Genomic DNA, 27462 nt, shown 5'->3' with positions numbered 1-27462 from the left:
GGAAGCGTACTCCAGGATGTGTGGGCTGTCTCCCGTGGGAACCCGACTCGGAGACTGCGTTTGGATCTGGAAGACCCCTTGCAGCGATCTGGAGAGGGGAACAGGGCTATCGGCTTGGCTCAGGTTTATGCGCCGGCAGGAAATCGAAGCGCCAGGCGCCATCTTGTCTGAGCCGACCTGCTTCCGGACTACATTTCCCAGAGGCCTCCGGAGTGTTCGGGCCGCTCCTTCACTCGCTTGCCCGATTCTCGGCCTCCCGGTAAGGGGAATTACAAGGTGAGCGGCCTGAGTCTTGGGGGCTCGACTAGGCTGCGCACGTGCGTCCGTGGGTTGGGGAGGAGCAGCCTGAAGGGGTGGTCTGGGCGGGTCTGGAATCTCCGGCGCGTGTGAGTTCGTCGGACTGGGGGAAGGGACAAGACGAACAGGATTCCGTGTGTGCGGCTGTGACCTTATGTGACTGTACGGCGCTCCGTGTAGGGGTGTGATTGTCTGTCCCTGTGGTGGGTGTGTCATTGCGACTGACCATGCGCGGACCTCTGTTTACAGGTGTGGCTGGATATCCCTGTTGTAGGTGTGTGGTTCTGACTGTGCGGCTCTGTGTGTGTAAGGTGTGACTGTCCCCATGGAGGGTCTGTGAGTGTGTGCGTTCATTTTGTGTGATATTGTGTGTAGGAGGTGGGGAGTGTACAGAATCTGATTATGCGGCCATGACTGTTATCTGAGGATTGTATGTGTGGTTGTGTTAGCAATCTAAGCCTTTGTGAGGACGTGTGAGTGGGAACATGTAACTTTTTGTGGCACCGTGTGTGCAGTTGGAGGGTGCCAGTAATTGTTGCCAGAGTGGCAGTGTGTGTTGTCCCAGTAGTTGTGTGAGATCAAGACAAGATTTTGGTTTTGGACAGCAGAGATTTCTTCCCTTCTGACATGCTCAGACAGGAATGCTGTGAACAGCCTAGACTCCATCCCTCCTCTCCATGGGTAGTAGGTATGAGTCCAGAGCTACTACTGCTCTGGTCAGTCTAGGCCACAAGAAAGGCCTGGCATCTCACGATTCCTTTCTCCTTCCTCAGCTCTGCTCTTCTCAGATAGGTCCCCAGAGGAAGGAGGAGGAATGGCTGTTGAGGAAGCCAAATAGAAGGTGCGAGGGGGTATCCTTTTTAAGCTTTTCTTCTTCTGGATGGCCTTGTTTAACATAGAGTCATCTATGTGACCTGGACAAATTTCCATTAAAGAAAATGATGGGAAGCTTTAGGGGTGGGCACACAAATCCCAACATTTCCCCTCATTTCCTTCTACATAGTGTTCACGTACTAATTTAGAAAATAGCTCAATTTCTCCAATGTTATTAAGCTTTTGCTTCTTTTTCAACACACACATAGACACACACATAGACACGTACACATGATTATTTTAAATAATTTGGAAAATGGGAAGTTATAGAGAGCAAAAGTAAACTACTACACAGATATAACCATTGTCAATATATTGATTGATTTCCTTCTAACACATTTCCTGTGTTCATACAGTATACGTTATTTTCAAGATCAGAATCTCATAGCATTTATCATTTCAAATTTTTATCTTTTCACTAAAATTTATAGCTATTATATAATTAGTTTTTCCTTGGTTAAAAATTCCTGAATATTACATACATACACAAAAGTGTTTAAAATATAGACATACAGTTTAAGAATTATAAAGGGAACCTCTATATGACAAAAACTTGTGTCAGCCCTCCAGAAGCCTCTGTTCTTCCTGCCCCAAGAATAAACCTATACTCTTCACCTCTTTAGGTAACCCTAATTCTGACTTTGGTGATAATGTATTTTCTTGTTGGTGTTTTAAAAAAAAAAACAACAAACAAACAGTTTATTGTATATCTACACATCCCTAAGTAATATAGTTTAGTTTTGTCTTTTTAACTTTACAGAAATGAAATTGTGCTGGGTAATGTTTTGAGTCTTGTTGTTTTTTGTGCTGGGTAATGTTTTGAGTCTTGTTGTTTTTTTTTTTTTTCCACACAATATTGTATTTCTTAGGCTTATCCTTATTGTTATAAACCACAGCTATATATTTGGACGTTGGTTGTTTCTTGTTTTGGGCTCACTTGAAAGGGCTGCTCTAAACATGTTTTTATAAGTACTCTGGTGCACATGTGCATGCTTTCCTAGGGTATAAACATGCAAATCAATTGCCAGGCCATAGGATATGTGTGTATCTTCAAATTTCCTAGATAATACTGAACTGGTTTTCAATATGGTTGTACCAGTTAAATTCTTACCAGCAGTTTATCAGCATAGTCATCTGTATTCTAATACTTGGTTACTTGGTATTTTAATTTTTTTTATTTGCTGATACAAAGTATCAGTACAAAGTATAACATACATTCCAAAAGTACAGAAATCAAAATATGTGACTTGATGAATTTTTTAAAATGAGCAAATTCATTTAACCAGATCTCAAATCAGATTAGGAAATAGAACATTACCAGCATTCCAGAAGCCTAATTCTTGTCCCATCCATTCACTACTCACCTCTCCCAAAGATAACCATCACTCTATCTTCTACAGCCATAGATTAATTTTGTCTGTTCTGGAATTTCATATAAATAGTATCACACAATTTGTGCTTGGCTTTTTTTAACATTGTATTTCACAGGTAATAATGAGTATAATATGTAATAATATTATGTAGTATGAATATGCAGGATTCATCCATGTTGCATCATGTTGTGGATCATTCATTATTATTGCTGTTTAAAATTCCATTGTATGACTATAACACAGTTTATTTATCCATTCCATCATTGATTGGCATTTGAGTTGTTTTCAAGATTTCAGATTGGGGCTATTATGGAAAAGGCTACTCTAAACATTCTTCATGTCTTTTGGTGCACATATAAATGCATTCTGTTGGGTATACCCCTAGGAGTGAAATACTTATGTTGTAGGTTATGCATATATTCAGCATTAATATACACTGGTAGTTTTCCTAAATGATTGTATCAATTTACATTCCTACTTAATTGTATGAGAACAGACTTTAGAACAGAAGCTTTGCCAGGAAGAGCAATAATTTATAATAAAAAGGTTAGTCCACCAATAAGATATTATAGTCCTAAATGTACATACCTTTGTAAAATGTTTCAAATCTATTTGACAGAATTAAAAGATGTAGTGGACAAAACACAATCATAGTAGGGGATTTTTAGCATTTTTTTCACTTTTCACAGCACTTTTCACTGATAGAACAATCAATATATGCCCAGTAAAGCTATATAATATTAGAACGGTATAATTGACAAACGACATAACTGTCATATGTGGAACAGTGTATCTTACAACTACAGTATATATTATTTTCAGATGCTTATGAGACTTTATTCATATTAATCACATGCTGGACCATAAAGGAATCTCAATAAATTTTAAAGGACTGAAATAATGTTTTCTGACCACACTGGAATTCAGCCAGATGTCAATAACAAAAAGATGCCTAGAAATGTCCTTAATATTTGGGATTTAAGCAATGAATTTATAAATAACTGGTGACTCAAAGAAGAAATTGCAATGGAAATTAGAAAAAATTTTAACTATATGATAATAAAAATATATCAAAATGTGTGGCATTGCTAAAGCTGAACCTGAGGAAAATACATAGCTATAAATGCATAAGCTAATAAAGAAGAATGTTGAAAAATTAATTATGTATTCATCTCAAGCTGTTTTTTTAAAAGATTTTTTATTTATTTGAGAGCACAAGAGAACGGGGGGAGGAGCAGAGGGAGAGGGACAAGCAGACTCCAACTGAGTACGGAGCCTGACATGGGGCCTGATCTCATGACCCTGAGACCATGACCTGAGCTGAAACCAATAGTCGTATGCTTAACCGACTGAGCCACCCAGGTGCCCCCATTTCAAGATGTTAAGACAAAGTATACTAAATTAAATCCAAAGAAAGCAAAAAAAATGGGAAATAATAATAGAGCTCAAATAAAAATTTATATATATTGGAATATAAAATGAATGTACAACAGAGAAAATTAACAAAGCCAGAAATTTAGTTTTGGGAATTAATAAAACTGATAAACCTCTAGGAAAATATAAAGAAAAAAAAGGAGATAAGACACAGATTACCAAGTCAGATAATGAGAAAGGCTGAGTTCTCACTTAACTCTTGGTTGGTCCCTGGGACTTGTTTGCATATTATACGATCATCAGAACCTGAGCTGGTGGTCATTATGCTGAGTCCCTTTTTATATGTCATCGGACATGTAAATTTATGTTTTTAATGTAGATTTTTATTTTTGTAACTCAGTTTCTTTACTGGATGTGATATGTGCTTAAAGTTGCATGATACGCAGGGCGCCTGGGTGGCTCAGTCATTGAGCGTCTGCCTTCGGCTCAGGTCATGATCTCAGAGTCCTGGGATGGAGCCCCACATGGGGCTCCCTGCTCAGCGGGAAGCCTCCTTCTCCCTCTTTCACTCCCCCTGCTTGTGTTCCCTCTCTCGCTGTTTCTATCAAATAAATAAAATCTTAAAAAAAAAAAAAAGTTGCATGATACGCAATGTCATCACAACTCATCATCCTGTCATAATATACTGAGCTAGGCTAGGCGTTTCTTAAAAAACCTAAATCTTCCTAATATCACTATTTAATTATTAGGAGTTTAATTTTGCTAATAAAATGTTCATTTCATAGGTGATAATGGATTGAGTATGCAGTGAGCTCTCACTTGGGACATTCAGCTTATTTATTTATTTATTTATTTTTAAAGATTTTATTTATTTTTTAGAGAGCGAGCGAGAGAGAAACAGCATGAGAGGGGAGAGGGTCAGAGGGAGAAGCAGGCTCCCCGCTGAGCCAGGAGCCCGATGTGGGACTCGATCCCAGGACCCTGGGATCATGACCTGAGCTGAAGGCAGATGCTTAACCATCTGAGCCACCCAGGCGCCCTCAGCTTATTTATTATTTTATCGTACCCTGTTTCTACTTGGATTTGTGTGTGCTCACTTGTGCCAACTAACTGTGATGCCCTTTCTATCTGGGGTTATTGTGTGAGGCCACAGGTGTATTGGGTCCTTCCTGGTTTTGGTACAGTTTTTCCTATTTCTGAGGCTGACTGGCTTTTTCAAAGTTCCTTGAGTTTATACTTTTCAGATTGTACAAGTAGAAACAAGCACTTATACTAGAAATATAAAAAGACAAGGAAAAAAACCACACATATAATCACTCACTAATTATAGCCAGTAAAATATTATATATTTTTATTCACCTTTTTTGTGAACTTTATATTTTTCTCTCACGTGTTATTATGGACTTAAAGCATTTTTCAGTGTTTTAATGACCTGATGGTTGCAATGGACTCCATCATAGTACAAGGAGGAGCCGCAGAAGAAGTATTCATAATATATTGTTGCATGTTTCACTACACGGCCAGTAAGGGCCCCTAATTCGGAGACTTTTTTTTTTTAACTTATTAAGTAATCTTGGGACGCCTGGGTGGCTCAGTCCGTTAAACATCTGCCTTCGGCTTAGGTCATAATCCCAGGGTCCTGGGATTGAGTCCCCCATTGAGCTCCTTGCTCAGCGGGGAGCCTGCCTCTCCCTCTGCCTGCCGCTCTGTCTGCTTGTGCTCTCTCAAGAGCTCAAATTCCCCACCCCGAGATGAAGAATCAAGTGCTCTACCGACTGAGCCAGCCAGGCGCCCCTTAGGAGACTCTTAAAAGGGATCCTTTCAACACAACACCTGACACTCTTGAAAGTATCATCTTTTGGCAACTGCAGCAGCAGAACGTTCCAGATTTTTTTAAGAGTGGAGTCAGCTATTATTCAGGAACCCTCTTTCCTTTTCTTTGATCTTTTCCTCACTTCTCTTTCCTTCTTGGAATTGAATAAAAGACCAAATACTGAAGACTCTTTTGTACCTGAGAGTTTATGTTGAGCAAATGTGCTGCTACTGTTGGACTACTTTAAGTGGTGCCAGAGCTCAAAAGTTTTCTTTTTAAGATTTAGTTAGTGTTCACATTGATCTTTCTTTTTTTTTTTCTTCTTATGGTAAGAATCTTGAAAGAAATCTTCATTTTTTCAACCTTCAAAATTTTCTCATACTTTGATAGATTATTGGGGGCAAGGGGCTAGCAATGAATTGAGGAAGTAATTAAATCTGAGATATTTCCACAGTAAACATTTATTATGGAATAGTGAGCAAAATTTGCTTTTTTAAAATGATCAAACAAGACTTAAATTTTAAATTTGGGTGGGCACCTTCTTCCTCAGGAAAGGGGCTGTGGGCATGACAGGTACATGCAGCTGTTAAATGTTAGCTTCATTATACAGTGACTCAACACTCCAGTGGTGACTCTGACTTCATAAGGCTATTAACTTTCCTTATGACTCTATTTACCTAAAAATTAGCGGGCACAAGAGTAGGAGAGTTAGAATATAGATAGTATTTTTTCAAGATCAGCACACAGTGTTTTGAGCAGGCTTATTCTGGGTTAAAGTAATCTGGGTGGCACAGATGAAAACGTGAACTGAAAGCCTGGAGTTTCCTCAAGACAATCAGGATGAGCATGAGTGTCCCCAGTTTTATTGGGCCTAAGCCCTTTCTGTCTTAATTACCTACATCATCCCTTCTCCTGGCCAAAACCAAAGATGTGCTGGTTCTCCTCTCCCATTAGCCATTCACAATGTTTATTCCACTCTCAATTTCCTTGTCCTTAATAGGAAATAAGAGTTACTGCCTCTTCCCACATGAATGGGAATGCCTTTGGGAAAGTAATGGACAATAGTGGAAATTACATTAGAAAAGAATTCTAAAGAATTGAGTTCTTAAAAACTAATTTCACTCAGCATCATTAGTCATAAGGAAAATGTAAATCAAAACCACAATGACATACTACTTCCTATCTAGTAGGATGCTTATGATAAAAAAGAGATAATAACAAGATGAAGATTTTGAGAAATTGCTGGTGGGATGCAACATGGCTCAACCCTTTTAGAAAACAGTTTGGCAGTTCCTCAAAATGTTAAACAGAGTTGCCATATGGCTTAGCAGTCCCATTTCTGGGTATATACTGAAGGGAACTGAAAAAGTGTATCACACAAAAACTTGTCCATGAATGTTCATAGGAGCATTATTCACAATGGTAAGCCAAAAAGTGGAAATAATCTAAATGTCTTTCAACTGATGAATGGGTAAACAAAATGTGATCTATCCATACAATGGAATATTATTATTCAGCTATAAAAGGAAATGAAGTACTGATAACATGCCACAACATGGATATACCTTGAAAACGTGATAAATGAAAAAATCTAGTCACAAAAGGCCACATATCCTGATTCCATTTATATGAAATATTAGACAAGTCCATAGAGGCAGAAAGTAGATTCATGTCTGCTTAGGGCTGAGGGAGGAGGGGGAAAAGGAGATTGACTGTTAATGGCCTTTCTTTTGGGGAAAAGAAAATGTTCTAAAATTAGATCATGGTGATATAGTAGAAAACATAGAATTTATATATTTTATTTTATTTTATTTTTTTAAGATTTTATTTATTTATTTGAGAGAGAGAGAATGAGAGACAGAGAGCACGAGAGGGAAGAGGGCAGAGGGAGAAGCAGACTCCCTGCTGAGCAGGGAGCCCGATGCGGGGCTCGATCCCGGGACTCCAGGATCACGACCCGAGCTGAAGGCCATCGCTTAACCAACTGAGCCACCCAGGCGCCCCAGAATTTATATATTTTAAATGATTGACTTATATAATATGTGAAGTATATTTCAATAAAGCTATTCAAACAAAAATCAAAGCTAACCTAAAATTAGTGGAGGAGAGTCCAGATAAAACCATATTGGCCGGGGCGCCTGGGTGAGTCATATGGTTAAGTGTCTGCCTTTGGCTCAGGTCATGATCCAGGATCCTGGGATCGAGCCCCACATGGGGCTCCCTGCTCAGTGGGAAGCCTGCTTCTCCCTCTCCCTCTGCCTCTCCCCCTGCTCATGCTCTCTCTCTCACTCTCTGTGTCTCAAATGAATAAATAATTTAAAAAATCTTAAAAAAAAAAAACATTGGCCATGACCTGATTAATTACTTTTTTTAAAGATTTTATTTATTTGAGAGAGAGAGAGTGAGCGAGAGATAGCGAGAACAGAAGTGGGTAGGGGCAGAGGGAGAGGGAGAAGCAGACTCCCCTGCAGAGCAGGGAGCCTGATGCAGGGCTCTATCCCAGGATCCTGCCTGAAGGCAGACCCTTAACAGACTGAGCCACCTAACCTGATAATTATTGAAGTTAGTTAGTAGGTACATGGAGGATTTTCACTATTTAAACTCTACTCTTGTGTGTGTTTGGAGATTTCTGTATTAAAAGTTTAAAAAAATAAAAACAACAACAAAAAAACTCACCTAATGCCTAATGGTGAAATACCAGAAGCATTCACCGTAAAATCAGGGAGAAGGCACTATCAGCAGTATTATTTAATCTTTTTTACCCCCTAAATCCTTTAGAAAACCAGTACTCCATAGGAAACAACTGGAAAACAACTGCTTTATTTTTTCCCCATAACTTCTACCAAGCTTCTCTGGGCCAGTTAATTTCCTGCCTATGGATAAGTGTTTCAGTCACAGTTGGAAAATAAACAGTCCTCTGGTTTCTTTCAGTCACAAAATCAGTCTCATTTTAGTAATTAGAATGTCTGTTTCACTGTACTAATTGATGCCATAAACTTTTGTTTTAAAAGTTTAACCTCCTGGCTTCTCGAGCTAGAAGCTTCCAGTGAGAAGGCTTGATGATTGCTTCTCTTTTTCCTTCTCCTAACCTTCTCTGTTTCACTAGACAACTTGGAAGTGGGGAGCAGCAAAATGAGAGGGGAAGAAAAATCTTAATTGTAGGGACGCTGGATCTCTATTGCCTTGGGGCACGTTCACAACTACTAAGGAGAGGGCTGCTTACAGTTCCTATGTTCAGGCTTTGGGCATCAGTCCTCCACGGAGCTCTTGTCTAGAGCTGGAAATCCTTTTGGTAGGCTTAGAATAAAACCAGACCCAGGCCAGCTCCTACTGTGGGGCCCATGATAGCTACTTCGAAGAGGGACTGTGGCCCCAGTCTCTGTGCTTTCTAAACTCTGGAACACAAGGCAAATTTTCCCAAGACCTCCCATCACATTCTGCTTGGAACCCTCGCGGCACTGGGGTCCCTCTTTTCTGTCCCTGTGAAGCAGGAGGACTACAGAGCATACCAGTGCTTTCCAAAAATAGATCTTTCTCTCAAAAACAGCCTCCTCTCATACACTCTCCAATCTCTGAAACACCTTTAGAATAGATGTTGAATGGATCCAAGGGCACAAAATCAGTTTGCAGCCAGCTCCTTTTGCACGATACATAAGATGGCCAGGGTTCTCGGGGTACCTGGTGGCTCAGTTGGTTAAGTGTCAGGGTCCTGGGATCGAGCCCCATTTCGGGTTCCCTGCTCAGTGGGGAGTCTGCTTCTCCTGCTCCGTCTGCCCTTCCCCTCCACTTGTGCTCTCTCTCTCTCTCTCAAATAAATAAAATCTTTAAAAAAAAAAAAAAAAAGATGGCCAGGGTTCTCGCTCATTCTCATTCAGGGAGAATGCAGAGTTTTGTGGCCCCTGTTGTCTTGCTCTTCTTCAGGACTTCTCCTAAACTAAGAATGAGAGAGACATAGTTTAACATCCTGTTATAGACTGAAAACTATTACAAATAGAAGAGAATTCAAAAAGGTACACAGTCAATATCCAGAAGTCAACAGAATTTTGTTTATTTAAAACAAAAATAGATGAAAGATGCATTGGGAAAGTGTAATAACAATTTTAAGTAAACAATAATATAAAACACATTTACATATAATAAGTATATACTTAAAATATAATTGTTTATATTTTAATTTTCTGTGTAACATAATTATATCATATACATATTATAATTTATAAATATAATTAATAGCCACAAAAATAGTATGAGATACCTAGGAATAATCTAAAAAAGAAATGAGCATGATACACATGAGGAAAACTTTTCAGTATCCTGAAGGACAGAAACATTGATTTGAATAAATAGAAAGGTATTCTGTGTTATAGGAAAGCAAGACTCAACATCAAAAAGGTGTCAGAACTCCTTAAGTTAACTTACGCATTTTATGCAGCCTCAAGAAAAATACCAATATATATATATATTTTTTAAAGCTTTTTTTTTATTATTTATTTGAGAGAGAGACAGCATGAGAGGGGATAGGGTCAGAGGGAGAAGCAGGCTCCCCGCTGAGCTGGGAGCCCGATGTGGGACTTGATCCCAGGACTCCGGGACCATGACCTGAGCCGAAGGCAGTTGCTTAACCAACTGAGCCACCCAGGTGCCCTACCAATATATATTTTAAACAATTTATGCTCATATGGGAAAGTAAGAATATCAGGAAACTTGAAAAAGATGAGTAATGAGGGGTTATTTATTTATTTATTTTTAGTCTAGACAGTCTGGCTTCAGAGCCAGAAACTTTTTTTTAAAGACTTTATGTCTTTAGAGGAGTTTTAGGTTTACAGCAAAATCAAGAGGAAGGTACAGAGATTTCCCACATACACCCACAGCCTCCCTGTTCATTATCAACATACCCCACCAGGTACATTTGGTACACTTTTTCTAGTAAAAGTTTTATTTTTTTTAAGATTTTATATATTTGAGAGAGAGAGAGCACAAGTGGGGTTGGGGCGGGGCAGACGGAGAGGGGGAAGCAGACTCCGTGCTGAGCAAGAAACCTGACTTGGGGCTGGATCCCAGGACCCTGGGGATCATGACCTGAGCTGAGGGCAGACACTTAACTGACTGAGCCACCCAGGCACCCCCATTTGGTACTTGAAGAACCTATACTGACACCTCATGATCATCCAGAGTTCACAGTTTAGATGATAGTTTATTCTTGTTCAACTTCTGTAGGTTAGGACAAATGTATAATGGCGTGAATCCGTCATTATAGTATCATACAAAGTAGTTTCAGTGCTTCCAAAATCCTCTGTGTTCTATTTATTCATCCTTCTCCAAACCCCTGGCAACCACTAATCTTTTTATTGTCTTCAGAGTTTTGCTTTTTCCAGATTATTATATAGTTTGAGTCATACAGTATGTAGCCTTTTCATATTGACTTCTTTTACTTAGTAATACGCATCTAAGCTTCCTTTATATCTTTTTATGGCTCCATAGCTCACTTCTGTTTATCACTGAATGACATTCTATTTTCTGGATGTACCACAGTTTATTTAACCACTAACCTACTAAAGGTTCCAAGTTTTGGGAATTAGGAATAAAGCCGCTGTGCAAGTCTTTGTGTGGACATAATTTTTCCGCTCCTTTGAGTAAATACTAAAAAGTATGATTGCTGGATCATATAAAAGTATGTTTAGTTTTTTGGGGTTTTTTTTAAAGATTTTATTTATTTATTTGAGAGAGAGACAGTACAGAGAGGGAGGGAGAAGTAGGGAGCTGACGCTTAACAGACTGAGCCACCCAGGTCCCCAAGTATGTTTAGTTTTGTTAGAAACTGTCAAGCTGTCTTCCAAAGTGGTTGTACCATTTTGCATTCCCACCAGCAATGAACGAGATCCTGTTGCTCCTCACCGGCATTTCGTGTTGTCAGTGTTCTGGCTTTGGCCATTCTAATAGGTATGTAATGGAAACGGCCTTTTATTAAGACATATTTTTAGGGCGCCTGGGTGGCTCAGTTGGTTAAGCGACTGCTTTTGGCTCAGGTCATGATCCTGGAGTCCCTGGATCGAGTCCCGCATCGGGCTCCCTGCTCGGCGGGGGGTCTGCTTCTCCCTCTGACCCTCCCCCCTCTCATGTGCTCTCTCTCTCTCTCAAATAAATAAATAAAATCTTTAAAAAAAAGACATGTTTTTAAATTATAAGATATATTTTGACATATTTTTAAATTATATATAAAAAATAAATTACAATAAATAGAGTGTGATGCTGGCCAAAGAATAAAGATGGATCACTGAACCAAAATAGAACCACAGTAAATCCAAACATGTATCATCTGTGATAATGGTTTGGCATTTAAACCAATGCTGTAGTCACCTGCGGTAAGGCTCCGCCCCCCCCCCCCTTTTCAACATATCTGAAGTCAGGTAATATCTTACACAGTTTTGATCTTTCTTAGTGGCATATAAAATAATAGTGCATTTTAAGTGAGATATATTATTCACATGTGACTTTGGTACACTTGGGTAGTCAGCCTCCTATGAGAGAAATTAAGTAGGATTCCTAACTCATAAATTATACTGAAATAAAATTATAACTTATAATTTTATACTATAGTGTTTTGTTAATTAATATTCTACCAAAATAAAATAATAATTGATTAAAGACCTACGTGTGACAAAGCATTAAACAGAGAAATTTTTTTTTAAGATTTTATTTATTTATTTGACAGAGAGAGATATAGCAAGAGAGGGAACACAAGCAGGGGGAGTGGGAGAGGGAGAAGCAGGCTTCCCGCTGAGCAGAGAGCCCGATGTGGGGCTCGATCCCAGGACCCTGGGATCATGACCTGAGCTGAAGGCAGACGCTTAACGACTGAGCCACCCAGGTGCCCCTAAACAGAGAAATTTATATAAATATGCATAGGTAAGAAAAATCTTCTTACCCCAAAGCTATAAAAGTTGACACTTTGTTTTGCATGGCAAAAACATATAAGCAAAGTTATTATTATTATTATTTTTTTTTTTTTAAGAAAAACAGAGCTAAAAAAAAAAAAAAAAGAAAAACAGAGCTACAGGGTAAGAATGAGGAGTGCCTCTGTGTAAGGCTGAGGTGGGGAGTTCTGGGCGGATGGGAGTTGACAGACTGTCTTGGGCCATGAATGAAGTGAGAAGACTTCATTAGGGAAATCTTAGTCCTTCTGATCAGAGCATACTGGGGTCCTGGACAAAGGGTACCATTTGGGTGAATTTGCTTGAGGACCTGAGTGAGGGCTGCAGAGGAGGGATCTCCTCAGGCAGGTCAAAGAAGCTCTGTCTTTTTTTTTTTTTTTTTTAAAGATTTTATTTATTTATTTGAGAGAGAGAATGAGATAGAGAGAGCATGAGAGGGGGTAGGGTCAGAGGGAGAAGCAGACTCCCTGCTGAGCAGGGAGCCCGATGCGGGACTCGATCCTGGGACTCCAGGATCATGACCTGAGCCGAAGGCAGTTGCTTAACCACCTGAGCCACCCAGGCACCCGTCTGTCTTGGGTTTACTGAAGTGGGACAAGGTCTGGCCGGAATCACTTGGCTGAGTGATTAACCCAGAACCTGGGTTAATCAGATGAAGGAGAGGGAATCTGCATCTGTATTCCTTTGAATCGAGTAGCCAGGATCCATTTTACTATAGCTAAAGCCTGGGGCTTCTGGGGTTGAAGAAGTAGGATTTATTCCATACTCCCACTGACCACAGTTACATCATAAGACCCAGGGTGGTCACCTGAAAGCTGTAAAGCCAGTGTGGTTTCTAGAGCATTTCTTTGCTTCCCCAGTCCTGCTTTCTCAGAATACTATCCTTTCTCAGGAAAACAGCCCCAAGGAGGACTGATCCTCTCCTGCAATACTGAAAGCCATGGCCCAGGTGAGTTGATGCTTTTTCTTACCTTCCTGACATTTAGTTTCAAATTTAAAAAAAAATTTTTTAAATGGTCGTTTGAGTGTTTGTTTTCCTACTCCTGACATCTTTGGCTATCAGGTTTCCCCTTCAGGATCCTTGGTCTCCTTTTCCTCTCAGTCTAACCAGATAATCCTTTACCATTCTTAAGTGCCCTCTTTTTTTGACCCAGCATTAATATTTTCACCTGGCATCTCTTTTCTTAGCCCTCTCCCAGGAGCTATGATGGAAAGGAAATGAGAGTAGATTTGTAGAATGAACTTATGCTTTCCAGATGGTGATTTGATGAGGTGGAGATGTGTAGGTTGCTTAGTTGGGAGCAAACATGGGTTTGTTCTACAGATCGGTATTTACCAGTGAGATAGTATAGGAAGTGATATTGGTAGTTCCAAATGTTAGACTGTTGCAAGACCTCCTGGTTTATGAGCTTGGAAGATTGTGGGCTCGGTAGCTGATCCCGACAGATCTCTGTGACTTTTAGGGCATCCATGAACGAAGTTCAGTTTGAAGTTGGACAGGAAGTGTGGGTCATGAGGAATTTCCATATGAATCACCAGTTTTCTTTATCTCAGAAATAAGGATAATCCCTGAAGGGAGATACCTGCATCTCTTTTAGCTGATTACAATAGAATATATCCATTATTTTAATTAATATTCCTATATTGCTGTTTCTTGATTAACCAAATTTTTAGACATTTTGTAGTTATTTTTTTGCAAGGTATATGTGGATTTAGATTTGCTATATCACACTCTACTTCCTTTTCCCACAACAGAGTTATATCACAATTTTGTTTAAATCAGTGCTATTCATATGAGTAGAGCCTTGCAGATATTCTATTCTATATGAACCCCCTTTAAAAAAACTTTATAATAATAAATTTCAGACATAGGAAAGTAGAGGAGTTATGAACTACCATATACTCACCATTCAGCTTCAAATCCGAGTCAATCTTGTTTCATTTATACTGATACCTGTTTTTTCTTTGCACACTACCCTGCCCTCACTTCTACACACAGGATTATTTTGAAGCAAATACAAATTGGTATGTATTTCTAAAAGACAAGGATTATTTTTGGAAACAACCATTATGCCATTATTGCCTCTAGAAAAGTTAGAAATAATTTGTTAATATCATCAATATCTAGCCAGTGTTCAAGTTTTGAATAATTGTTTATTTGAATTAGAATCCAAATAAGGACTGTGCCCTGCAGTTCATTGAGGTCTTTTGAGTCTCTTATTTTGCAGGTACCCCTTCCATCTATTTTCTTTCTGTGTATGTTTTTGTTAGAAAAGAAAAAAAATGGTTCATTTGTCCACTGTTTGGATTTTGCTGATTGCATCTCTGTGGTATCATTTAACTGTTTCCTGAAAATTGGTAGTTAAGTCTAGATGCTTGGTCAGATTCAGTTGAGATTTTTTTTTTTTTGTCATGAATATGTCACACGTGGTGATATGTGATTCCATCAGAAGACACATTATATCTGGTACTCTTTCTTTTTGTCATGTTATCCACCATCGATGATTACTGTCTAGATTAGAGGTTGCAGAATGATATTTTAATTGTCATTCCTCCTTCATAGATTAGGTGAAATACTCTTTATTTTTTATTTTTATTTTTTTAAGATTTTATTTATTTGAGAGAGAGGAAGTGCTGGGGAGAGAGGCAGAGGGAGAGGGAGAAGCAGATTCCCCGCTGAGCAGGGAGCCCGATGTGAGGCTCCATCCCAGGACCCTGGGATCATGACCTGAGTCAAAGGCAGATGCCTAACCGACAGCCACCCAGGCGCCCCTGAAATACTCTTTATAAAGTAAAACTTCTCATCAACTGTTTGGTTACCCTGAAAGATAGTCTGTCTAGGAAAGAATATTTGAATAATGAGTTGGTTTCTTAGAATCCTAAAAAGGTGACCAGTAGTTTTTTATTCATTGTTGTTAGGAGCTCATGATTTAAACATTTTTTTATCTGTAGGTCCATTATACTGGATCCTCAGATTATACCATTTTTAGCCATTGAGAGGCTCTTCAAGTTGGTGCCTGAGTTCATGTAATATGATTCTAGTAGTTTTTGATAGCTCTCTTGCCTTCTGATATAACAGAATGTTCAGTCTCATCCTGGCATTTCTGACTCAATCCTGAAATCATCTCTTTCCCCAAAGGATCTTGGTTCCTTTTATTTGAATATAATACTTAGGGACTACAGTCTAGACACTAGGGGTACTTATTCCTACTGGATGAATTATTATTTGTAGGCCTTTTCAATAGATAAAGTCAGGAAATTGTTTTCAATATAAAATAAACTGATTAACCTTTTTGTTCTAGTTAACATACAATGTTATATTCATTTCAGGTGTACAATATAGTGATTCAACAATTCCATATATTACTCAGTATTCATCAAGATAAGTGTACTCTTAATCCCCTTCATTTATTTCACCCATCCCCCCGACCACCTCTGCTCTGCTAACCATCTGTTTTTTCTCTATAGTTAAGAGTCTTTTGGGCGCCTGGGTGGCTCAGTTGGTTAAGCGACTGCCTTCGGCTCAGGTCATGATCCTGGAGTCCCAGGATCGAGTCCCGCATCGGGCTCCCTGCTCGGCAGGGAGTCTGCTTCTCCCTCTGACCCTCCTCCCTCTCATGCTCTCTGTCTCTCATTCTCTCTGTCTCAAATAAATAAATAAAAAAAAAATCTTTAAAAAAAAAAAAGAGTCTTTTTTGTTTGTTTGTCTCTTTTTCCTTTGTTGGTTTGTTTTATGTTTTAAATTTGACTTATGAGTGAAATTATATGGTATTTGTCTTTCTCTGACTTGCTTACTTTGCTTAGCATTATACTCTCTAGATCCATCCATGTTGTTGCAGTGGCAAGATTTCATTCTTTTTATGGCTGAATAATATTCCATTGTCTGTATAAATACCACATCGTTATCCATTCACCTATCAGTGGACAGTTAGGTTGCTTCCATAATTTGGGTATTATAAATAATGCTGCTATATAAGCATAGGGGTGCATGTATCCCTTTGAATTAGTATTCAGTAATGCAATTACTGGATCATAGGGTAGTTGTATTTTTAATTTTCTGAGGAACTTCCAAACTGTCTTCCACAGTGGCTGCACCGGTTTGCATTCCTACCAAGTGCAAGAACATTCCTCGTTCTCCACATCCTCACCAACACCTATTGTTTCTTGGTTGTTCATTTTAGCCATTCTGACAGGTGTGAGGTGATAGCTCATTGTGGTTTTGATTTGCATTTCCCTGATGATGAGTGATGTTGAGCATCTTTTCATGTGTCTGTTGGCCATCTGTATGTCTTCCTCGGAGGAATGTCTGTTCATGTTTTTTGCCCATTTTATAATTGGATTATTTGGTTTTGGGTATTGAGTTGTATCAGTCCTTTATATATTTTGGAGACTAACCCTTTATCAGATATGTCATTTGCAAATATCTTCTCCCATTCAGTAGGTTGCCTTTAGTTTTTTTTTTTTAAGATTTTATTTATTTGCGAGAGAGAGAATGAGAGACAGAGAACATGAGAGGGAGGAGGGTCAGAGGGAGAAGCAGACTCCCCGCTGAGCAGGGAGCCCGACGTGGGACTCGATCCCGGGACTCCAGGATCACGACCCGAGCCGAAGGCAGTCGCTCAACCAACTGAGCCACCCAGGCGCCCCGCCTTTTAGTTTTGTTGTTTCCTTTGCTGTGCAGAAACTATTTATTTTGACGTAGTCCCAATAGTTTATTTTTTCTTTTATTTCCCTCATCTCAGGAGACATATCTAGAAAGATGATGTTATAGCCGATGTCAGAGAAGTTACTGCCTGTGATCTCTTCTAGGATTTTGATGGTTTTAGGTCTCACGTTTAGGTCTTTAATTCATTTTGAGTTTGTTTTTGTGTATCTTGTGTATCTTGAGTCTTCCCAGCACCATTTATTGAAGAGACTATCTTTTCCCCATTGTATATTCTTTCCTCTTTTGTCAAAGGTTGGCCACATAATTTTGGGTTTATTTCTGGGCTTTCTGTTCTGTTCCGTTGATCTATGTGTCTATTTTTGTGCCCGTTCCATATTGTTTTGATTATTACAGCTTTATAATTTAACTTGAAGTCTGGAATTATGATACCTCCAGTTTTTTTTTCCTTTTCAAGATTGCTTTGGCTATTCTGAGCCTTTTGTGGTTCCATACAAACTTTAGGAATGTTTATTTTAATTCTGTGAAAAATACTGTTGGTATTTTGATAGGGATTACATTAAATCTGTAGATTGCTTTGGATACTGTAGACATTTTTTTAAAAGCTTTTATTTATTTATTTAACAGAGAGAGAGAGAGACAGCGAGAGAGGGAACACAAGCAGGGGGGTTGGGAGAGGGAGAAGCAGGCCTCCCACTGAGCAGAGAGCCTGATGCGGGGCTCGATCCCAGGACCCTGGGAACATGACCTGAGCTGGAGGCAGCCACTTAACAACTGAGCCACCCAGGCGCCCCTGGATACTATAGACATTTTAACAGTATTTGTTCTTCCAGTCCATGAGCATGGAATGTCTCCATTTATTTATGTTGTCTGTCTGCAATTTCTTTCATCAGTGTTTTATAGTTTCCAGAGCATGGGTCTTTCACATCTTTGGTTAAGTTTATTCATAGATTTTCTTTAAAATTTTATTTTTGGGTGTAACCTCTACACCCAACATAGGGCTCAAACTTAAAACCCCAGGATCAAGAGTCACATACTCTACCAACTGAGCCAGCCAGGCACCCTCTAGATATGTTATTATAAAATAAACTAATTACTCTTGCATCTATTTTTAAGATCCAAAGGTACTGATTCTGAGTGATACCAATACAGTCCCTCATTTGCTTTACCCCACAATACAAGTGCAGTAGTCTCTGAATTACTTCTTTTATTACACAAGTAATACATATGTTTATTGTTTCAGGGATCAGTGGTGTTCAGTGATGTGTCTATAGACTTCTCACAGGAGGAGTGGGAGTGCCTGGACCCTGGTCAGAGGGACTTGTACAGAGATGTGATGTTGGAGAACTATAGCAATCTGCTGTCAATGGGTAAGGGCTTCTATACCAGTAATTTAGAGTTCTTCTCTGGAATGTTTCTTCCACAGTGAATTTCCCAGCTGCTTTTCGAGTTACCGGCTGAATTTCTGCTCCCTATTCCCAAATAAGTGGTTTGAGCTGCAATGAAAAGGAAGAGTTGGAAATGGGCAACTCCAGTGACTGTGGCAGAAGCTTCATCCTCTTTCTTTGGCTGTTCCTGTAGTGGCATCTCCTCTTTTGTCATCAAGGGACTGGATCTGATTTCTGGATCTGGTTTACCCACAGTGTAACCATGTCCCATATCTTTTCTTGTGAGCAGGACTTTACATTCCTAAGCCTCAAGTTATCTCCTTATTGGAACAAGGAAAAGAGCCCTGGATGGTTGGCAGAGAGCTGACAAGAGGCCTGTGTTCAGGTGAGTGAGAAATGATTGGGCAGGAGGAAGGCATTACAGGTAAACTCAGCACCTTTGAGATGTTATCTAAGCTTGTTGGAAAAACCAAGTCCTCTTAGCGTGAGTTTACAAACGACCTGTTTCATTCCTTCTCTCACTACTCTTTCTGCTACTCTTCTCCAACAACCCTCATAATTTCAAGTGGGGTGAGCCCTTCACTTCCCCTCCAATAAAACTCTTTTGCCCATATTTTAGATTTAGTTCCTTGTTGGCTTTCTTCCTCTTAAATGTTTCCTGTGTGTGCATGCATGCATGTGTGTATGCACAGCCCCTCCTCCAAGTACTGATCTTCATGAATATTACTTGCCAGTGACTTGTTTTATCAGTTTGTTGTGCATTATTTCTTTACTGTGTTTTTCATTTACTGATTTGTGCAAGAGAGCCTGCCAGGTGCTGTCATTTGCTAATCATGTCACCTATTAAGAACTTGGGAGTCAGGGGTGCCTGGGTGGCTCAGTCGTTAAGTGTCTGCCTTTGGCTCAGGTCATGATCCCGGGGTCCTGGGATCGAGTTCCGCACTGAGTCGCATTGGGCTCCCTGCTCAGCGGGGAGTCTGCTTCTCCCTCTCTCTCTGCCCCTGCTCATGTGCTCTCTCTCTCGCTCACTCTCTATCTCAAATAAATCAAAACCGGGGCGCCTGGGTGGCTCAGTCGTTAAGCGTCTGCCTTCGGCTCAGGTCATGATCCCAGGGTCCTGGGATCGAGCCCCGCATCGGGCTCCCTGCTCAGCAGGGAGCCTGCTTCTCCCTCTCCCACTCCCCCTGTTTGTGTTCCTTCTCTCGCTTTGTCTCTCTCTGTCAAATGAATAAATAAAATCTTAAAAAAAAAAAAAAAGAACTTGGAAGTCAAAAAGTAGTGCTAAAATATATCCATGAATAATTTCCACAAAGTAGAATCTAGTAAGGAGAATCAGGGGGCTTAGCAGAAAGTCAGTGGCTAAATACGCAGAAGTGGAAAATCCATACTGAATAGTTGGGAGTTTTGCAAGTGATTGCAGTCACCTTCTATGATGACAGTGTTGGGGAAAATGAAAAGGCCTATAATGGAAAGGAAGAGGTGTCAGAGGAGGCGAGATTTAGGATAAAGTGTTTACCTTATCCTAAATGCTCCAGAAGAGCATTACTGTATAGTAAGTATTGGTCCCAGTGGGACCAATGCTGGGAGTACAGCATTGAATAAAACATTCAGAGTTTTGCTCCTCTGGAGCCTATGTTCTAGAAGGTGAGAGAGAAAAAATAGATATGTTTACAATGTCAGATGGTGGTAAGTGATATGAAGGGAGGTTAGAGAAGGCCTCTTTGATGAGGTGATAATTTAACCAAAACCTGAAGGAAGCGAGGGAACAAGTGTTGTAAATATCTGGTAGAAGAGATTCAGGCAGAAGGAAAGGAAGAACAAAGTCCCTGAATTAGGAGCTTTTTGGCATCTACCATTGTGGTTGGAACAGAAGAAGCAAAGAGGGACTTGTGGGAAAGGAGATCGGCAAAGTAGCAGGATGTACGTGTGTTTGTGTGCTAGGTGCACGTGAGAGGTGGGGTGTGCCTGCAGATGATTTGGGGCCTTGTGGGCCTTGGTATGGGCTTTGAATTCTATTCTGAATGAGATGATTTGAGTGGAGGAGTGACATCATGTTTTTAAGGAGGTTGCTAATTTTGGATTCTTTGGAATAAAATTTAGGGAGTCCATGAGCTTGAAAGAGAAGGAAAAAATACTTTATATTTAACTAACCTCAAATTGAAAATTGCATATCTTCCTACTGTGGTGTATGGAACAAACCATAGCAGTATTGTATAGTTCCTGTGACTTTGACATGAATGGAAATCACAGATATTTTCATATCATCTTACTGTTAATGTAGACATATTGAAAAATTATTTGTTCTCATCAGTATTTCAGAATTACTATAGTACTAGGCTCAGTATTAGGTCTTACTATTTAATGTATTAAGAAAACTCCAGGGTGCCTGGGTGGCTCAGTCGTTAAGTGTCTGCCTTCGGCTCAGGTCATGAATCCAGGGTCCTGGGATTGAGGCCCACATCGGCCTCCCCAGTCAGTGGGGAGGCTGCTTCTCCCTCTCCCTTTGCCCCCGCCCCCACTCGTGCTCTCTCTCTCAAATAAATGAATAAAATCTTAAAAAAAAAAAGAAAAGAAAACTCCAAGTGGAGGGAAGAACCCCTGCGAAGGCCCTTCTAGGAGGGGAAAGCTTGGTGTGTTTGAAGAACTGAAAGAAAGGGAGGGTTACTGGGCTGGTGAGCAAGCAAGCGTCGAGTGTGAGTCAGGATTGGAGATCAGTTGGTCTTTGCCAGTGAGTGTGAGGAGTTTGGTTTCGAGCAGTGGAAGGCCAGGCCACATTAATTTTGGTTGCTGAATAGATTAAAGAGTGTGAGAACTTGGTGGGGAGATGGGTTGGGAGGCTACCTCAGTCGCCTGAGTAAGAGATGATTCTGGTTTGGAAGAGAGGCCATTGGCAGTGGACATAGAAGTGGATAGTTTTAAAAGTTACTTAGGAGCTTAACTCTATGGAAGTTGCTGAAATATTCTATGGGGAGAGGAGAAAAAAGATTATGCTAGAAAGAATTCCTTGTTTCTGGCTTGAGTTGTTCCAGTAGGCTCCATTTTGATGTCTTCAAACCATTTAATTTGCCTAAAATCCCCATTTTTGGTAAGAAATTCTTTCGTAATAATAGCTATCAAATACTGAACACTTGACTCAAAGACATTTACAGGCATTATTCCTTTCCCTCCCAGGAATCATGAGGTAAAGATGATCTCCCTTTTGCAGATGAGGAAATGAGGACTTAGGTTAAATAATTGCCCAGGAACATACAGTGAGTGACTGTGAGTTGGAGTTCCACTCTATCAGCTTGCTTCCACTTGTCATTTTTCCATGACAGTACTTTGCACTGTGTCTTATTTTCTTCCTGTTTGCCTTAAACGTTAGCTGCCTCCTTTTCAGCCACTGCAGTGGTACATGAGTAAGTCTCTTCTCCCAAGATCAGCATCACAAAATTCCAAGGCAAACAGTATTTTTACTGAATCACCAGAACAGAACATATTCTGAGTCTTCCCTATCTACTACTCACATCAATTTAGTTCAATACCTTAGATTGACTCTAGGCTCTGGCCCCTTGTGGCTAGCCCTCTGTAATCTCTTTCAAATTTCGGCCAGTCTATCCTTACTTTGGAACCTATTCAGTTTCCATCACAACTGGGAGTGCTGCAGTTCTGACCCTAACTGCCCAGAGTTAGCATAGACCCTACAGATTAATAGCAGAGTTGTACGCAAGACTGCCCTCGCTTTATTTTATTTTACTTTTTTAAAGATTTTATATATTTATTTGAGAGAGAGAGAGCAAGCACGAGTGGGGGGAGAGGGAGAAGCAGACTCCCCACTGAGTTCGATCCCAGGACCCTGGGATCATGACCTGGGCCAAAGGCAGATGCTTCACTGACTGAGCCACCCAGGTGCCCCTGCCCTCATTTTTAGATGCCAGCTGCAAGTCTCAGAGTTCTTAGACACTTACAGTTCTGAGCAACTGGCTATAAATTTGGGGATTTCCACAGCTCCTGCAAGTTCAATAATTTGCTAGAATGATTCACAGAACTCTAGAAAGCTTTATACTTATAATTGCAGTTTTACTCTGAAGGATACATTTTAGGGCAAGGTCTAAATGTATCCTTCAGAGTAAAACTGAAGTACACCGTCTTTCATGTTGGTGTGTTCACCAACCAGAAAGGTCCACTGAGCTTTGGTGTACAGAGTTTTTATTGGGATTTACTCACACTGGCATGATTGAGTGAGTCATTGGCCACTCAATCTCTGGCTCTTCTCTCCTCCCCAGAAGGCCAGTAGCTGAAGGTCTCAACCCTCTAATAACATGCTAGGTCTTTCTGGTGACCAGTCCCCATCCTGCAGCTATCTAGGGATCTGCTGTGAATCACCTCATTGGCATAGCAAAAAACATTCCTATCACTCAGGGAGTTCCAAGGGTTTTTGAAGCTCTGTGTTAGAAACCAAGGACAAAGACCAAATTTATTCTTTATCATACTACAGAGCCCAGAAATCTTCCCCATGTGCATTTGTTCCTCTCCAGAAACCTTTAATGGAGGTCAGCAAATTATCCACTTTTTGTGATACGTATAGTATGATGGTTTCTTACGTGTTCATACATGCATGCTTATATAGATGTATATAGGACTTGTCATCTTTTCATATGCCCAGTAGTGTGTATTTACCGTCCTTTCCTTATGATTCTGATCCACATCAATATTTGAGAATCATTGTGGTTTCCTTTTTCTGTAGTCTCCTCCCTCACATTCTGCATTATATCTCATTAATTTCAGTGCAGTTTTGGGGTCTATTTTCAGGTTAAACAGATATACTTGAGAACTGTATGTCATTTACCAACAGATACTCTTTTCACTTTAATTTTTCCATTTCTATTATAGAAGTTTAAGTTTTCATAAATGGGTGATGGGAGTGGGGTGGTAAGAATATTTAACATTTCATTTTCTTTCAGATCTGGAATCAATGTGTGAAACCAAGTTACTGTCTCTGAAGAAGGAAGTTTATGAAATAGAATCTTGCCAGAGGGAGATAATGGGGCTTACAAAGCATGGCCTTGAGTACTCCAGTTTTAGAGACATTTTGGAATATAGAAACCACTTTGAAAAACAACTGGGATATCAAAGTGGGCATTTCAGCCAAGAAATATTCACTCATGAATACATGCCCACATTTATTCAACAGACATTCTTTACTCTACAGCAAATAATTAACAATGAAGAGAAACCCTATGAATGTAAGAAATGTGGAAAGGTCTTTAGTCAGAATTCACAGTTTATTCAACATCAGAGAATTCATATTGGTGAAAAATCTTATGAATGTAAGGAGTGTGGGAAATTCTTTAGCTGTGGCTCCCATGTTACTCGACATCTGAAAATTCATACTGGTGAAAAACCCTTTGAATGTAAGGAATGTGGCAAGGCTTTCAGTTGTAGCTCATACCTTTCTCAGCATCAGAGAATTCATACTGGTAAGAAGCCCTATGAATGTAAGGAATGTGGGAAGGCCTTTAGCTATTGCTCAAATCTTATTGACCATCAGAGAATTCACACTGGTGAAAAACCTTATGAATGTAAAGTATGTGGGAAAGCCTTTACTAAGAGCTCACAACTTTTTCAACATGTGAGAATTCATACAGGTGAGAAACCCTATGAATGTAAAGAATGTGGCAAAGCTTTTACTCAGAGCTCAAAGCTTGTTCAGCATCAGAGAATTCATACTGGTGAAAAACCCTATGAGTGCAAGGAATGTGGCAAAGCCTTTAGTAGTGGCTCGGCGCTTACTAATCATCAGAGAATTCACACTGGGGAGAAACCCTATGATTGTAAGGAATGTGGGAAAGCTTTTACTCAGAGCTCACAACTTCGTCAACATCAGAGAATTCATGCTGGTGAGAAACCCTTTGAATGTCTTGAATGTGGGAAGGCCTTTACTCAGAACTCACAACTTTTTCAACATCAGAGAATACATACAGATGAAAAACCGTATGAATGTAGTGAATGTGGAAAGGCCTTTAATAAATGCTCAAACCTTACGCGACATCTGAGAATTCATACTGGTGAAAAGCCCTATAACTGTAAGGAATGCGGGAAGGCATTTAGTAGTGGCTCAGATCTCATTCGTCACCAGGGAATTCACACTGATGAGTAACAAAAGTTAAAGCTCCTGTTACCTTCCAAATATTTTAAACAAAAAAAATTCACGTTTGATAGTTACGCTTTCACTATTTTTTGTTTTTAAATTTTATTTTATATTTCTTTTTAATTCAAATGTTTTTCACTCTAAGTTATGAATTAAGATTCTAAATTGACATTTACCCATCCCCGTTCCCCAATCTTGTACTAAGGGCAGTTCAATAATTCTTCTCTTGCCTATTATTTCATTCTACCTTCTTGGTGAGACATTATATTCTTGTTTATGTTTGCTTGTATTTTTTTCTTCTCTGATCTATGTATTTGTGCTTACATCAGTATCACACTGTTTAAAATTTGTGATTTTGTATTTTTTAATTGTAGAATTATAACCTTGTTTTTGAAGTCAGTATTAATCTTGTGTTTCATTTCACAAATTTGTATTTTCTTATATAAAACAGAAAATCAGAAAACCAGCAACTAAAAACCAAGATTAACAGTAATCATAGCAACTACCAATGACTACTCTTAAGTTGATAGAGCAAACCTCCCAGACTTTGTTTTTAAAGTCATGGTATGCATGCATGTTATCCCTTCACCTGTTTTGGTCATGCCAAAAAATACAGTTGCCATTTCAATAAATATAGATTTTTAAAATGAGTTATATATACTTAATGACTTTTCAAAACGACTTTATTACTCATGTTCTGTTTGCATCTAAACATTTGCAGTTATGAAATACGCCCTGATTACTATGACCCCAAATTTATCTTTGAATGTTTGTTTCTTTCTTTTAAAACATCTATTTATTGGGGCGCCTGGGTGGCTCAGTCGTTAAGCATCTGCCTTCGGCTCGGGTCATGATCCCAGGGTCCTGGGATCGAGCCCCTCATCGGGCTCCCCGCTCCACGGGAAGCCTGCTTCTTCCTCTCCTGCTCCCCCTGCTTGTGTTCCCTCTCTCACTGTGGCTCTCTCTGTCAAATAAATAAAATCTTAAAAAAAAAAACAAAACATCTATTTATTGCTGAAATTATGCACATTTTCTCCCTGTAAACTGTTTTGTTCCTTTTTATCCACCCCCATCTCATGCTAGAAAGATAATGAACCACTGTTATCAAAGTGTTGTTTATCCTTCTAGTTTTGTTTTGTTTTTACTTTTTACTCTTATATGTTAGTGGCAATTTATTTCTTATATATTATTAAAGATAATCATGCTGTATGTATTCATTTGTTGTGAGGATTCAATGAATTAATAAATGTAAAGTGCTTAGAACTATTCCTGTTACATAGTAAATGTTTAGTAAAAGTTGTCCACTATTATCATTGATACTCATTTTCATAGTTATCTTCATTATTATTTGTGGAAAGGATTTTTTTTAAGTTTATTTAAGTAATCTCTATACCCAGGGTGGGGCTTGAACTCATGACCCTAAAATCAAGAGACACACACTCTTCCGACTGAGCCAGCCAGGCGCTCCTATTTGTGGAAAGGATTTTAGCCATGTTGCTTACCTTTGTCTAAATCAAAGAATTCCTAATGAAAAAAAAGAGAGAAATGAAAGCTTTTCTTTTTTTAAGATTTTTATTTTAATTATTTGAGAGAGAGAGCACAAGCAGGGTGAGGGGCAGAGGGAGAAGCAGGCTCCCTGCTGAGCAGGGAGCCCTATGTGGGGCTCAATCCTGGGACTCCAGGATCATGACCTGAGCTGAAGGCAACCTTTTTAACCGACTGAGCCACCCAGATGCCCCTAGGAAAGCTTTTCTCATCACTCATTATTCATCATGGAATTTTAAAAGGAAAAAAAAGAATTTGTGAATAGTCTTTCTTCAGACTTCATCTTCTATGCTTGCACAAAAGATTAATGCCAGTCTGAAACCCTGTGGATATAATGATGAGTAGTTGAAAGCACAGCTGTCAAAAAATAGGAAGAGATAAGAATATTTTTCCTAATAACTAGTTCCCCCTCCCCGCCAAAAACAGAAAATATACAGGCCACAGTGTTTGACCAGAATGAAGAAAACAGTAACAATAGGATAGCCATCAAATATCTAAAATTTAAGTCCGTGCTCCCTATTGATTAACATGGGTCAGGGAACTAAGTCCTTAATATACATATTATTTAAATGTGAATGAAAACACAATTGAAAAACCTGTGAATGGCAGGTTGTATTGGAAGTTTTATAAACCAGTTTGCATGTATATATTAAAATACTAGACAGGTCATTAATAAACTCAATATAGAACTCAAGGAGCTTAAATAAGCAAAAATAAGCCTAAAATGTGGGTAGAGAAAGTCATTATTATACAGAAACAAATGAAAAAAGTAAACAAACTGAAATAGAAAATTTGATTATTTGACAGAAAAAAAAAGACACACCTTAGTCATTTGTTTGGGGAAGTAAGGATGATAGATGAACAGGATTGTGAAATTGAAACAACTACATATGTAATTAAAAGGATTTTATCTTTTTGGTTAATGACAGTGTTCTGAGATTTGTGGTGTAGGTTGCACAACTTTGTGAATATGTACTAAAAACCACTGAACAGTATACTTTAAAAGGGTGAATATAATAGTATATGAATTTTATCACAATTAAAAAAACAAAAGTACTATAGGTATTTTTATAC

At 39.2% G+C, this 27462-nt stretch overlaps 1 protein-coding gene across 12 annotated transcripts; it reads left to right on the top strand.

Moving 5' to 3' along the window:
• The first annotated feature begins 19 nt into the window (after window positions 1-19).
• Window positions 20-26160, top strand: ZNF383 (zinc finger protein 383). Of its 12 annotated transcripts, none has more exons than XM_031026071.2 (6): window positions 117-259; window positions 1071-1138; window positions 13555-13611; window positions 18569-18695; window positions 19003-19098; window positions 23657-26160. In XM_031026071.2, the coding sequence occupies exons 3-6, from the start codon at window positions 13603-13605 to the stop codon at window positions 24850-24852; spliced, it is 1428 nt and encodes a 475-aa protein (XP_030881931.1). In that variant the 5' UTR covers window positions 117-259; window positions 1071-1138; window positions 13555-13602; the 3' UTR covers window positions 24853-26160. The 12 variants fall into 12 exon arrangements, with proteins under 12 accessions (XP_030881930.1, XP_030881936.1, XP_030881931.1 ...); XM_031026069.2 differs by having other exon boundaries at window positions 117-276; XM_081807549.1 differs by lacking the exon at window positions 117-259 and adding an exon at window positions 298-317.
• Window positions 26161-27462: the final 1302 nt, after the last annotated feature.

The sequence above is a fragment of the Leptonychotes weddellii genome, chromosome 16 (assembly GCF_054177405.1).
Source record: "Leptonychotes weddellii isolate Sample4059 chromosome 16, ASM5417740v2, whole genome shotgun sequence".
Lineage (NCBI taxonomy): Eukaryota > Metazoa > Chordata > Mammalia > Carnivora > Phocidae > Leptonychotes > Leptonychotes weddellii.
Note: the sequence above shows the minus strand (reverse complement) of the source record. Positions and strands in the feature narration are given on the sequence as shown.

Coding starts and splice junctions, on each gene's coding strand:
- ZNF383 (XM_031026070.2), top strand. Junction 18,696..19,002: donor TAGCAATCTGCTGTCAATGG/GTAAGGGCTTCT, acceptor TCTTGTGAGCAG/GACTTTACATTCCTAAGCCT. Junction 19,099..23,656: donor GACAAGAGGCCTGTGTTCAG/GTGAGTGAGAAA, acceptor ATTTTCTTTCAG/ATCTGGAATCAATGTGTGAA.